The sequence below is a fragment of the Geospiza fortis genome, unplaced genomic scaffold, assembly GCF_000277835.1.
Source record: "Geospiza fortis unplaced genomic scaffold, GeoFor_1.0 scaffold201, whole genome shotgun sequence".
Lineage (NCBI taxonomy): Eukaryota > Metazoa > Chordata > Aves > Passeriformes > Thraupidae > Geospiza > Geospiza fortis.
This window is the reverse complement of record NW_005054440.1, coordinates 1268489-1280219: the sequence shown is the minus strand read 5'-3', so window position 1 is coordinate 1280219 and position 11731 is coordinate 1268489. Positions and strand designations below refer to the sequence as shown.

General features: G+C 37.1%; 1 protein-coding gene across 1 annotated transcript in view; it reads left to right on the top strand.

Annotated features, from left to right (window-relative positions):
• The first annotated feature begins 412 nt into the window (after positions 1–412).
• Positions 413–11731, top strand: part of PDE8B (phosphodiesterase 8B) — a 40711-nt gene continuing 29392 nt past the window's right edge. Inside the window, exons 1-4 of the mRNA XM_005427279.2 lie at positions 413–439; positions 5046–5236; positions 6545–6604; positions 8562–8619. Of these exons, the coding sequence (XP_005427336.2) occupies positions 413–439; positions 5046–5236; positions 6545–6604; positions 8562–8619 (336 nt within the window). The remainder of the gene's footprint in view (positions 440–5045; positions 5237–6544; positions 6605–8561; positions 8620–11731) is intronic.

Here is an 11731-nt window from a genome sequence, read left to right as displayed (position 1 = left end):
ACCTTTAAAAAAAGTTCTGTATTACATGCTAATGAATAACTTTTGGCCAGAGATAAATAGCTTTCTAGTCTCCAGCAAAAAAAAAAGTCCTTCTGTGTAACCTAGGTACTCTGTTGGGGAAACAGGGAAAAGAAAGTGTGTGTTTCTTGCTTCCTTATTTAAAACCTTAGCATTTTTAACTTGCAGGCAAGTAAAACAAAAATAGGAATTTGGTAAAGATTATCATGTAAGATGCACTTCAAAGTAATGAAATTAAGGCTGCTATTCATATGCCAGTGTGCTTTTTTGCATCTTTCATAGTTCTGTTTGACCTTTAATTCTTGTATGTAAAATGCTACCTTCTTAAGAACCACGCTGAAAAAAATCTGTATTTCTTTAGCAGGCTTCAAGTGCAGAAGTACAAGTTGGACCCATGAGACTGACACAATACCCAATTCAGGTAAGATGCTCCTTCAATTTCTGAGACAGCCAATTCAGTATTGATAGCTGAAGAAATTAAGGTTCAAAATCTTTAGTTAACTACAATACTTTAATTTCACTTGTACAAGGACCGTGAGAGGGATAATATGTGTTTTGTGTATCAGATTGCTTGAGAAGATCTACATGTAAATTAACTCGGTAAATAAGACCCTTAGATTTCCATTAACATCCCCTCATTCCTTGTATCTAGCCTAGTAGGAGTGTGAGTGTATGTGCATCAGCCAGGGAAAGAGCTGCCTCTATGGAAATTAAAACCTGTTCAGTTTTGGTATCCCACAGCAGAAAGCTTCATGAAATTTAGGTATATGTTCGGTTTTGCTGGGTTTTGCAGAACGGGACAGAGAACTGTAACAGGACAGAGAACTGTGTTTTACAGACCACCAATTCAAGAAATGTCCTCCAACAAGACAGGTTCAAATTCAGCTAAGGAGCAACAGCTCTCATCCATGCTTCATTTTCTGTACATTTTGTTCCTGTGACAGTATCAGATACCAAGTGTTATTCTTTTCAGCTTATAGTGGATGTTGGAACTCTTGGATTATAAGAAATTAAATAGCCATTTAGCCTTTAACATTGTTTTAGTGATACATAATTCATCTGAATTAATTTATGGGTTGGTTAATTCTGTAAAATACAGACACATTTAGTCACCAAGCACCCTTTCTGTGAAAAACCTATGTGTGGAAGAAAAGCATCATAAAGCTTTGCCTTTTTATGGCTTTACATTCAGTCTTAATGATGACTCAATCTGATGAAATTACTTGTTTATATTGTAATAAGATTGCGGAGTAGTGACTTCAATAGCAGAACAACCTTCAGTTTTCCAGGGAATTTTAACATAGGAATGTGTAACTTTTCACAAAAAAAATATTTTTGGATCATGCTCATCTTCAGAAAGATTATCCAGAAGATATTTAGCAACTGCAAATACTCCCAGTGCTTTTGTCAGGATATTACTTCATAGAAATTTGATTTGCCCAAGGCAAAGTTGGATTTTTGTTGTTTTCAAAAATTGACATTCTTCTTGGAATCTTTTCAGATGGGGGTGTTATTTTGTCTTTACATTTCACAACTGAGAATCTGTGTAAAAAAATAATCTGTTTTAGGCAGAAATTATTAAGTAAAATCATTAACTGAAGAATTTTCCTTAAAGATGTTGCCATACATTAACTTATTTACAGTTAAGTAAAACATTTCATGTAAACCCACCTTGTGTGTTTGTGGAACAAGCCACATTACCTCAGATAATTTGGCAAGTAATGCACACATCCCCACATTAAAGAAATGTGTACTAATCTTTTATTCCATCTTGACAATACAATTATGTGTTTCTCTGTGCATTGTAAACAGCAACTGAATATCACATTTTAAATGTCTATTTGTGGATGATTAATCATGTTTACAATTGTCTGAGAAGTTAAGTTCCATTTGTTAAAACAATTGCCACTGGGGCTTTTCTTAGCAAACTTAATTTTATTCTGCTGTTGTGTTTTATGCTGTTATGGGACACCTGTGCCAACCTCAAAATGGCACATATTTTTTGTCTGAGAGGTGACCTCACTTGTGCCTGTGACCTGCCATAAAACCATTTAATAGATTCCCCACTGGACTTCATGACCATATATGTCAGAGTAAAAATCGAGTTTCATTTGTACAGAATTGTGACCCAGGTGCTCCTGGCCTTAAGAGGCAAAGGGAAGAGTCCAAAGCAAACCAGCCAGCTCCAACCCTCCAAACATCCCATACACACATTGCACAATTGCCTCAACTTTGTACCAAGGCTTGTAAATAGGAACGATTTGATTTCAGAAATGACCATGCTGAAAGTACACAAAAATATGCTTTCTCCAGGGGACACTGGAGATGTGGTTTTTAGAAACAATTAGTGCACATAAAAAAGATGTTGGATCCTCTTGCAGAAGTGTTTGCTCATAACCGTTTCAGTGTGTTCCTATTCAAATGCTGCATTTTCTCACCTTTTACGACATTTATTTGCCATAATCTCTTTCACAGCGTTGACACTGTGTTCTTCCCTGATGAGCTGCACATGAAGCACAATGGTGGCCAGCATTTCGCTGCTCCCTCATACCATTATAACGGATATCTCTGTAACTTTATTCAGAGATACTATGTCTTTTCCACTTTGAAAGTCTTTTGCTGGGATGTGATGATTTGAAAATTATTAAGTAGCTTCTTAAGTTGCTGTAATTTTCTTTTTCCTTTTGGTAGCGTGTTTATCCTCAGCTGATGTTTCTTGTATTTCAAACTCTTTGAAGCAAATTTCTGTCCATTTTCTGTATTTGTATAATAAGCTGGGAACTAGATGTGCAAAAGTTGTGTCAAGCAAATACTTAGAAGGAGAGTAAAAATTTCAGTACATCACCAAAATTGGAAAGGCCTCTACAGAGAAAGTCCATGGGATTCCTAAACTAGGGCAATACTGAATAAAATGATCTTTTTACAGTAACATTGGCAAATCATGCAACAAAAAAATAACTACATGAAGTTTTTTTGGCATGGAACACAGATTGAATTTAAGCATTTCCTTGATCATATTGTTTATATGGATTATTATATTTTTCCCTTGACTTTGACAGCATTGTTCAAATATACTTCTAGTTACATTGTGTTTTGATGATCTATAGTAAGCTCCATGTTTATGAGAAAGTGTAGTAGTAATACATTAAAACAACTTTTAAAATTAATATTCTCAGAAGGATTTGTGTACTGATAATGAGCTACCAGGGAGAGATTGTATGGTTTAATTAAACTCCATTATTTTAAAGATGATAAATTATTGCATTTTGCCATCCTTTATTTCCAAACTGGGAGTGCTGAGAGAAGGAAGATACCAAAAAGCACGCCACCCCTGCCCCCCTCAAATTTTCTTTCCCCATAACATTTCAAACTAGGAACAAAATAAAACTAATGGCTGTTGGAACCAAACAGAAGATTGTATCAGAGTAGGGACTTCACTCAGGAATTAGAAAATCTGCAGCTCGGCCACATCACTGCTTTCCAACTCTTTGATGACTGGAAAAAAACCCTCAGGGATTAAAAAGAGTGACAACAGTTACCTTGGATGTTAAGTGTCAGTAAACCAAATCTGCTTATTGATAACTGCAATCAAAAACCTTCCAACACATTGAAACTTTTACCTTCTTAATATTTACAGAAATTGTGAGCATATAATTTTCTTCCATTGTTTAATGAAACTCTGTCACAGTAACTATGATTGATTTTTTTATTGTTTAGAATTCAACAATCCAGGCAGCTAAAGATAAGAAGAAAGCTATTGTCACCTTTTCTAGCTTCTAGACTGATGGTGCTGAAATTCATGTGCTGGCACCACAGCTCCATAAAGCAAGGCAGATAAAGGTTATTGGCCTTTCCTACAGGCATTTGGAGCAAAATTTTGCATATTTTTCTTGAGCACATTGTTTCAGTAAAGTCAGAGGATGACTTTTATTTGTGAAATGAACAGGATTTTGCTTTATACATGACTAATCTCTGGCTGTTGACTTTTTGTGCAATTTTAATAGCTGTGGATAAACTTTTGACTTTTTGAGGCCTTCTTTTTCACAGCATATTTGCACTAAATTAGCCCTATTCTTCGTCTGACACATAGGGTAGCACGGATAGTTATCAGTCGCTATGGTAAATATGTGCAACTGTAATGGGGAATGTCTGCATGACTTCGATTAATAAATGGACACTGATAAATTGTGTGTTACGGGACAAGGATGAAAAATTTATTCGCTCTGAAAAACACTTTCTTTTACATGAGAGGCACAAAAACACAGCTTTTTTCAGCTTCTATTCTGTATGTCAGCTTGCAAACAGGCTTCCTACAGCATCTCCTTGATCTTCAGTGGCATCTCTGTACATTTCCTACCTGATATTGTGTGAGCAGTTCCTTAAGTGTTCAGTTGAAATTGTCTAAACTACTTTATATAATTAGGGACAGTTTGGTACAATTTACTGGGTAAAAATTTCTCACGTTTGAATATTTTTCCTCCTGTGCATACCTTCTTGCCTGTTGTTCTTTTCAGCTTTGAAATAATATTGGTTAATGCCATTTTTGTGATTAAGAAGAAAAGAACTGTGTTATTTTTTGCCCATGTCTTCAGGGATGAAAAGAGGTAATTAAGGCAGCTGCATTTCAGACAGTTCCTTACAATCAAAAGTGTGTGTAGCTCAGATGAGACAAGAGTGGCAATGATGTTTGAACACTCTGGTTGGTTGCTGATTGAATTGGAACAGGAACTAGGAAAAAATCATCATGTGGCAAGCTAGTTTTGTCCTAAACTTTTAAACAGTCCTTGTTTAAAACCATTAACTATTTATATGGTTAACTGTTGTTAACTGTTGATTATCTATTGATAACTGTGGTATCCATTACGAAAGGTGTACTACTACATTGGTTGTTTTACAACCTGTGGTTCAAGCTTCCCACTTTTAAAGCAGACTTTAAATTTTCCAGAGGGCAGAAGCATTTGTTAAGACTTGCTCCATGCAGAAGACTATGTGCTTAATGTGGTGCTGCTGTTTTCCATCCTCTGCAGGTTTTGCTAATCTTTGCAAAAGAAGACAACCAAAGCAATGGTTTCTGGTGGGCTTGTGACAGAGCAGGATACAGGTGCAATGTTGCCTGGACTCTGGAATCAGCACTTGAATGTTTCCTGGATAAGCACCAGGAAATAATTGTTATAGATCACAGAAACTCCAAGTATTTTGATGCAGAAGATATCTGCAGGTAACCTAAAGCACCTTATGCTTCTTTTAAGCTTTGGAATACATTGTATGAAACTAAACCTCCTAATCTGAAACCAAAAAATAGGGAAAAAATTAAAAATAACAAACAAAAAATAAACACCTAAAATTGTAGTAGAATGGAAGTTTGGGGACTGGGGCCAGGAGGTTTGCACACATCTACAACAATATAAAAACTACATTATGCCAAAGCTGAATTGTAGAATTATCTCTAAGTCATGGGGTTTATATCAGAGCATAAGCCAAAGCTGTTGTGAAACCATTCGCTGCTGTGGGTGCTGCTTCTTTCCTGACTTACTACTGCAGCAAAATCTGAAGCTGCAGACTTCAAAGGAATGTGTTTGTGTGAATGTTGTCCACAAGGTCAGCCACTGCCAGTTCTTTGCAAAAGTTTGCATCACTCTTCTAGTCCACATGGTTGTGTCTAAGCTGCTTTAAGATTACAAGTGTTCAGTATTGGGATCCTTTGCTAAAATACACAGTTTCAGCTGAAGCATACCATTTGCACCATACTGTGCCTCTAGTCTGCCTGAGCTGAAATTTGCCATGTTTATGACAAGGGGCATTTTAATGCTCAAATATTTGTGCTGGTCTTTCTTCTAAAAGACCAACAGATAAACATAAAGATTGTTTATTCAGAACAGTGTAATATGAGTGAAAAAACCTTATCATTAGCCAGTAAAACACAAACAGAGTGTTCTTCTGATAGCTGGTTATATCTTTTTTGGTTTCTCAATAATATGCAACATGGTAAAATTTTGTATATTCAGTATTTAATGAACTGTGGTCTTTTGTCATTTGCTATGCCCACTTTTCTTACTTTCATGCATTGATAGCACTTCCCACCTCCTAAACAAAATTTTGCAATGTCTAGAAAGACAGTGGTAAATCTGAGAGGGGGTAGAGATTCTTGTTTAAATTAGTCAAGGGCGTTCAAGATGCTTTTCATGTACTGACCTTTCTGAACTCATGCATTCAGGGCAGTCTGCCCCAGATAAGCCGAGTACACAGGGGAAACCTTTGCTAGGTCATCAGAGTGGGTCTGAAAAGTGATGTTTGTACACTGAGGTTTTGGAGCTTTTGCCTTCTTACCTTCATAGAGCAAAATGAGAAATCTGGTGCCAAAATGAAAACAGTTTGTCTAAATGGGGATAGTTAGGTTTGGCAGTGCACTATCGTATTGTCTCAGTGGTGTCTTTCAGTCCTGACTTTCATTTATATTTTCAGTGAAGTTACTCAGAGCAATATTGAGAAAGCAGTCAGTGTAACTGAGAAATTTTTGTTTCCTCAGGTCTATTCGTGCCACAGAGCTATCAGAGCATACTGTAATACTTGCTGTGGTTCCACGCACGTAAGTATTACTGGTTTGTGAAAGATTTTAATTTTACTTTATAAGAACAGTTACCTAGTCTATAATAGTTATTTAATAACAGAAAGCATCTTACTAGCAAATCTTACAGAGTAAATGTAGTATTTTTCATCTGAAATGGGCTAGTGATGTTTGATGTTTTATTTGAGTGTTCAACATATTTCCTTTAGTGCCGACCAGTATTTTCCTGTCACCTCATGATGGGTTTTATAGTAAGAAAACTAGACAGATATGTGTTATTTCTAATAGGAAAGGAAAATACATATCCAAACTAGAAAGGTGTGTATTACTCACTAAAGGAAATAACTAGAGAAATAACAAATTGTTGTTTATTGAACTGGGTGATGGGGCAAACTTCAATCCAGCTGATGCTAAATTCACCAGAATGTTGTCCTTAAACCTTTATTCAATAATTCATAACCCATGCATTTAGGAAGAATTCTTATTGACTTAAATATATATTTATCAAATATCTTCAAATACCCTTGTTAGAACTCCTACATACTATTGAATCCATTACCATTTTTATTTATTTCCTAAATAAATTATAATATTAAGAAATAGAGTGGCAGGAGAACTATTACTACCAAGATTTGAAAATCAATTAAATTTGCTGCTGAACAAGATTTTACAACTTAGCTTTACCTTTATCTTAATAATATTTTTTTAGATTATTTCTCATAAGATATCACAGAATGTCTTTTTTATCTTCTTCGTACCTTTTTTTGCAATCCCCTTCTGTGTATGTAGAGAGATACAGGACTTCTCTGGAGAATCTGTCAGGTTTGCTGTAGGAGTAACAAGTTGTATAGAAGCTGCAAATACCTATAATAGAAGACTGTAGCACCAGCTTCTGTAACAGTAAGATTTTTTGTATGTATTTAAGGAAAAGCTCTTCTCACTGAGTTCATTATGTTTAGAGAACTGTGTTAGATTCATGCCATCTAATCCTCAAGTGTTGTGTCCCCTTATAGTAAATAATATACCAGCCCTGCTTAATATCTGTATCAATGACCTGGACAAGGGATTGAGGGCACCCTCAGTCACTTAACAGATAACACCAAGCTGGGTGGGAGTCCTGCTCTGCTGGAGGGCAGGGAGGCTCTGCAGAGGGATCTGGACTGGCTGGATCATGGGCTGAGGGCAATGGTGTGAGGTTCAACAAGGCCCAGTGCTGGGTCCTGCCCTTGGGTCACACCAACCCCAGGCAGCTCCACAGGCTGGGGCAGAGTGGCTGGAAAGGACCTGGGGGTGCTGGTGACAGCAGCTGGACATGAGCCAGGCTGTGCCCAGGTGGCCAAGAAGGCCAATGGCATCCTGGCCTGGATCAGTCATGGTGTGGCCAGCAGGGCCAGGGCAGGGATTGTCCCCCTGTACTGGGCATTGGTGAGGCCACACCTGGAATCCTGTGTCCAGCTCTGGGCCCCTCACAACAGGAAGTACGTTGAGGTGCTGGAATGAGTCCAGAGAAAGGCAGTGGAGGTGGTGAAGGATCTGGAACATGAGTCCTGAGGAGTGTGGAATGACTGATGGAATTGGAGATGTCTAGCCTTGTGAAAAGGAGCCTCAGGGAGACTTGATTTCTCTCTACAAGTACCTGAAAGGAGGGAATACTCTCCATACCAGATGGGGTCTGTTTTTTCTCTGAAATATCAAGGGATCTGACCATAGGAAATGGTCTCAGGTTGTGCTAAGAGAAGTTTAGACTGGGCATTAGGAAAATTTTCTTCCCTGAAAGGGTTACAAGCATTGGAATAGGCTGCCCAGGACAGTGGAATCACCACCCCTGCAGGTATTTAAAAGATGTGTGGATGTGACACTTGGGAAGTGGTTCACTGCTGTTCAGTGCTTAGCACTGCTGGGTTAGAGGTTGGACTCGATGATCTAACAGTCTTTTCCAACCTGAATAATTCTGTGATTGTGTGATTTTGTTTTGTAGATCTGCTGACCAAGAAGAGACTTCTGTTCTCCCCCTTCTTGATGCAGGCTTTGATAGGGTATGTATAAATTGCCTATGTAATATAGAAAACATAGTAGCTTCATAAATTACAGACACTTCTGCTTCCTCAAATTGAAAAGTACACATCCTCTTCTGTTAGAAATTTGCTGATAAGAAACCAGTGGCTGTTGATTTAGTTTTCCTTTCAGGAGTATTCCAGAAGCATATGAAACATAAAGCTCTGTGATCTAAGTAGTCCTTTCAGAATAGCAGCTGTACGGAGATTACCGTCTTGTGGTCTGGCTGGGTAGCGGGTGTTTTATGACTGCACTAAGAAACAGGGGTGGGAGGCTCTGATTAACACATCACAGCATGCCGGCTCATCACCCAGACCCCTCCATGTGTCTCAGGCTGCTGGGATTCCTCTTCTAAAGGGACTACAAACCTGGTCCAGCTCGTGAAGATTTCTTTTCCCCCGTAATGTCTGTCATGTTGGTTTGCACAAATTCTTCTTAGTACAGAGTTAGAGATACTCCTGTACCAGAAGCAGAAGGGAAGATAACTGTTCATACTGTTCCTCAAAGGGCTTTGTAGGAAAAAGCAGAAAGGCAGGAGTTCTCACCTCTGAAAATCTAGGTTGCTTACCCTCTCCCAACATTTGTGTGAGTGGCTTTGGTTGGATATTAATGTTATGTTACTTTAAAATAAACCAGCTGCATTTTTAAGTTAGCCATTCATAAGAAAGGATGTGTACTTAGGCATAAGAAGTACATAAGAATTAACTGTATATATTTTCTTTAAAATATACATATTTAGGAAAATTAACTGTAGTAAGGAAAATCAGAGAAGAGATGGAATTAACCCAGGCAAAAATCTCATTCTCTTATGCTCATACTGAGTCCAGTGTCTGAGCCAACTCACATTCAGCCCAAGTTTGTTTATACAGCAGAACATGAACCAGAATTACCATTTTCAGATGATCTCCCAAAAATAGAGGTATAAGATCTTGCCTGTACTGCAAGAGTATTGTGGGGCCAAAGCATTTCTAAAGCACTTAGATGCTCTGAAAATTGGAAATGTGAGTCTAAGAGAAAGGTCAGCCCAAGAATGCTAGTGCTTTATTAATGTAGTTTCTCTCTCTCTCTCTCTGGCTTAAATATTTTTCAAAGAGACGTTTATTACTTCTCAGGTCTACTGTTTCATTTGAACACAATGCAGGGCAATGTATTTTGTAAACTAGATTAAAACTGTAGGTGTAGTACTGAGTAAAGTCAGAGGAGACTCTGTGGCTGTGAGACCCAGCTCAGTGATACTCTCTGCCTTGGAAAAAAGAATCTTTTTGCACCTGACAGCTGCGCTAACTACTCTCTCTTGCTGCCCCACATTTATCAGAGGGCTTGAATAATGTAATAATTGCCTATTGAAAGTATTTTCAAGACTTTAAAATACATCTGATGTCAAAATTTCTTTTTTGCTGTGGGGTGGACATAGGAATTATTTTTGCTTGGATGGGGATCAGTAGGGACTAAATGCATTACCCCACAAAGATTTAAAAATACCCCTCTTCTAACAGAGAGGTGGTATTTGCAGGGAGTCTCTTCCTCATCAGCAAAAATGAAATTTATTTTTGGAAAATTGCAACCTGTTTAAATCATAATTTTTTCTTTATGCTGACTTATTTCTGGTTTTTCTTCTTTCTTCTTAAGAAAGTTGATTTTATCACAGCTGATTTTCCCTCTATATCATTAACAACTCTTGTGTTTGTGTATTAATGCTGTTGCTAATCCAGGACATTAATTATGCTTTTTTTTTCCTCTCAGCCTCATAAATCTAATAGTCGTGGCCTACTTAGGATGGGCTAATTTGAATAAGCAATTTAGCTTCCTGACTGATTTTTAGCTATGATTTAAATCAGCAAACAGGAGATCTTAATGTTTGCAGTTACTGAATTACAACCTTGTCTTGTATTTTGAACCTCTTTTCCTAAACAAATGTTGATTCTTGTTGACCAGATACTGTTAAAACTTACTAGATTGGAATAAAAGGAGTCTTTAATATTGAAATGAATTCTTATTGCTAAGCAAAAAAAAGAATGCATTACTCCTAGTTTATAATTCTTGTGGCTTGTACTAAGTTCTGCATAGTACAACAGTGGAATCCCATTATAATGAAGTAAGAAATAATTTAAAAGTATATGTTACTTAAATCAAAATGTACTGCATAAATATGAAGCTTTTTAAAAATAAAGTGTTTTGTCTACCTTCTAATATCTGCAACTTCAGAAATCTTCTTATTCTTGTGTCACATTAGAAGCACAGATTAGAAAAATAAATGCTTCCTGCTGTTTTCATGTCCCAGTTGATTTCTCAGTTGTGAGTCAGCCAGCGAATGACCAGCATCAGCACTATGAACTTAGATAAAGTGATTCTGCACATCTGCAGAAGACTATACAACAGTTAAGAGCATGGTTAGCACTTTGATAAGCTGCAGTTCTTATTTCTTAGCAAAGGATTTATGCCGAGAATTTTGTCATTGAACAGCAGTGCTTAAATTTTTTCAGTAAAACACACTACTATAAAATTCAGTTTATAAAGAGACTTAGCATAGTCTAGTAAGTCTATTTCCTAAAATAGGTTGCCATTTAGTATTTGAATATTTAAAAGAGCACCCAAAACCTGAAAGTCTTAGTCTACACTGCTTTAGAAGAGAAGTTTGTTAGCAGGTTGTTTGATATACAAAAACACAACATTGTTTGCTTTGTTTCTGCCAACTTTTTATGGTACCTTTTTTTTTCCCATGTGTTCTGTAGCATGGGAGGTGAAAGTTACAGAAATATTTTAAGATGTCAACATTAAGGAGTGGAACAGACCCATGCCAACAGTTGTTTTTAATGTTACTTTTGTTATATTTTACTCACAATTGGAATTAAGCCACTGGTCTCCAAAACACAGTTTTTCATACAGGACAGAAGCACAGATTCCTTGAAAGCTATTCTTTGGAGATTTGCATGCTCCTCTGGACTGTTCATGCAGCTGTGCTGTGAGAACTAGTGTCAACACAGGGCATTTCCTATGATAACTAAAATCAGTGCATGTGATTGATCAATAAACTTTAACTGAACTCAGAGAATATACTTCTTTTGTAGCAACATAAAATTTCTGATTTCAGCA